Source organism: Hipposideros armiger, unplaced genomic scaffold, assembly GCF_001890085.2.
Source record: "Hipposideros armiger isolate ML-2016 unplaced genomic scaffold, ASM189008v1 scaffold_984, whole genome shotgun sequence".
Lineage (NCBI taxonomy): Eukaryota > Metazoa > Chordata > Mammalia > Chiroptera > Hipposideridae > Hipposideros > Hipposideros armiger.
Genome location: NW_017732334.1, coordinates 134,055 through 136,932, shown reverse-complemented (window position 1 = coordinate 136,932; position 2,878 = coordinate 134,055). Strand labels below are relative to the sequence as shown.

Here is a 2,878-nt window from a genome sequence, read left to right as displayed (position 1 = left end):
GGAGTGCTGTGCCTCCTGGTGCCGACAAGAAAGCCGAGGCCGGGGCTGGCTCCGCAACCGAATTCCAGTTTAGAGGCGGATTTGGTCGCGGACGTGGTCAACCACCTCAGTAAAGTTGGAGTGATTATTTGGTGTTGAATGAGCTTGTGGCGAAAAAATAATCTGTGTGCCCCCGTTTTTGCATAATATAGCCTGAGCCGGAATGTTTTTAAAGTCAGTATAAATGGAGCGAGACTGGATTGGTTGGGGGGAATCCCTCGACTGGTGGAGATGGTCAGCAACCTCAAAGTAAACTTTGAAGAGGAAATAATCACAGCATACTGGCAGTGATTTTGGCGTTGAATAAACTTGTAGAGAGGGGAAAAAAAATTGGGGAGATAGCACATACAGGCCTGGACCTCTGGAAGGCTGAGATGATCTGCTAGCGTGGGATGCATTCTCCCCCGCGGGGCAGCCATGGTTGGGAGCCGAGGAGTGGTGTGCCAGAGTGGCAGAGCATTGCTGCTGCCCACAGTGACCCTCTCCAGTCTGCCATGGGGCTGTAAGGCTGCGGCACTCTGCTGCTTGACTCTCTTGTGCTAGGTTTCCTGAGGACAACCGACGGATTTAGGAATTAGTCTTGGTTCATACTTACCTCTTCCTGGAACTACTACATCAGTGAGTGTCTTTTTATGCCTCAGCTGGATTTTCATGTTCAATTGTAGGATCACTATCACAGAAGACTAAGAAGACCTTAGGGCGGAAACTGTTGGATATGCTTCCTTCAGAAAACAGCTCGAAGAGGACTGAAGACCAGGCTAATCCTCAGGAAGTCTTTAAGATGCTAATAGATCTGGTTGGTATCTTTGCCTTGTTAGAGGTTGTGGTTACACTCATCTTTCTGCTTCCTAATAACTCAGCTCCGCTCTACTTTTGCCTTTTATGCCTTTTCCCTCCTCCAGAGTTACAATCTTCATCTCCTTAAACTCTCTGCACGGTCTTCCCGCTTCTCTCATCCATGTTCTTCCTGTGTAAGTTTAAAGCTCCACCTCTGAAAAGAGGAAGTTCCCTGTAATTAACTCCAGGTATTTCTGTCATCTGACAAGACCTTCTATTTATTCAAGAATATTTTAAGTACTGAAGGCAGTCCCTCAAACATTATGCCCTTGAATCATTACAAGCCTGAAATCTGTCCTGTTAGCCCCATTTCATAGATGACTAGACTCATATTATATGAACATACTTATCTATAGAAGAGTGTTCGTTATTTGTTTGCATGTAAATATATAAACAATTGCATATATAACTTCCATTCTTTTACAGAGATAAGTACATGCTGACTTTATACACATATACACAACATATTTTTTCCCCTCTTCAGTTGACAATAAAATTTTCAACAGAAGCAATGTTTTCTGTTCTTCCTTTAAAAAAAATCCTCAATAACATGTAGAATCACGCTTGATATCAGTGGACACCTAATTAGTTTATTTATATTGACCAGACAGACTGAATATCGAACATTCTGATAAAATACCCCTGACTATAGCTCTATATTCTGTGACTTATTGACTGACTGGTACATTTTTAATTTCTGTGCATGCAGCTGAATGATAAAGAAGAGGCTTTGGCTCATCAGAGAAAAGTTAGTTACATGCTTGCTCGGGCATTGGAAGACAAAGACTCAAAAGAAAATAAAGAAAAAAATCCTATGAAAGACAAGTTTCCATTAAAAAATACCTGGCAGAAAACTTCAGAATTCTCTGCTTTGCGTGATCCTGTACATTCAAATGTTCAAATTTTTAATTCTGTGGGCTGCATTTGTTCCATCCAGCACCTTCATACAATTCAAAACTTCAGAAGAACTCTGAAAAGATCTCATTCTTTGCCATCAACTATCATGTTTTGAAGACAAACCAGTTGAAATTTGAACTGAGAGCTGTTTATATCAAGAGACTTTGAAAAAAGATTGTGTAAATGTTGCTGCATCTTCAGAAGTTGTGTTTTCTGGGTATTTCTAAATTTTAGGAGGCAGCTTAAATACTCAAATGCTTTCTACAAGAAATTTATTAGTATTCTGTTTTGATGTATTCTATTTATAAATTAAATTACTCTATTTTATGAAATTTTCGTTGTTTATCAACATCTTAAAAACAAATAGTGGTTTCTGATTGGCTCATGCAACAATGTAATGTAAATTAAGAGCTCTAAGAAATAACAATGCCTAGGAGTGAGTGAATGTCAATTTTTTGAAATACATTTGTTTTGTTTTTGTTTTCATTTTCCACATAAAAGTTTAAAAATAATTTTAAGTTAACTTCAATAAAAAGTTAATTGTGGTGGGACTTTGGCAAAAGTATATTCAAAGTCGCAGCTAGTTATTACTTTCATAGCTTCTTCTTTCGTCAGAGTGGTGACATTTTATAGCCAAATCTACACAGAATTCTGATACTCGGACCAATTAACTTCTTGGTTTTGATGCTGAATTTTAGGCCATTTTATTTGCTCTTTCTATAAATATTATATAAGTAATAATTTTTAATACTTTTTGGGAATAGTGCTATATTATAGCATTACAATTATGTCAATTGTCAGCAATTATAATAAAACATTTAATTATGATCTCTAGTGAAAAGAAAAGATATATGGCTACACTGAATACTACTTAAATAAATAAAAATAGGGTAATAAGGTAATAATATAAACCATTTATAGTTGTGTTAAAAGGAGAGCATTTAGAAAAAAAAAAGCATTTAGTTGGCATTAGTAAATAATAAGAAAAGCTGAAAACTTAGCAAGTAAATTTTGAAAAAGGAGAAATGATGAACTATTGTTACCACATATTAAAATGTACTGTCCTGATAACATAAGCTACATTATTTAAAGTAGTGTGATACCA

General features: G+C 36.6%; 1 protein-coding gene across 1 annotated transcript in view; it reads left to right on the top strand.

The window, feature by feature from the left end:
• CCDC125 (coiled-coil domain containing 125) overlaps positions 1 to 2,360 on the top strand; it is a 33,559-nt gene extending 31,199 nt beyond the window's left edge. The window contains exons 9-10 of the mRNA XM_019631158.1: positions 705 to 835; positions 1,586 to 2,360. Of these exons, the coding sequence (XP_019486703.1) occupies positions 705 to 835; positions 1,586 to 1,888 (434 nt within the window). The 3' untranslated portion in view covers positions 1,889 to 2,360. The remainder of the gene's footprint in view (positions 1 to 704; positions 836 to 1,585) is intronic.
• The last annotated feature ends 518 nt before the right edge of the window (positions 2,361 to 2,878 follow it).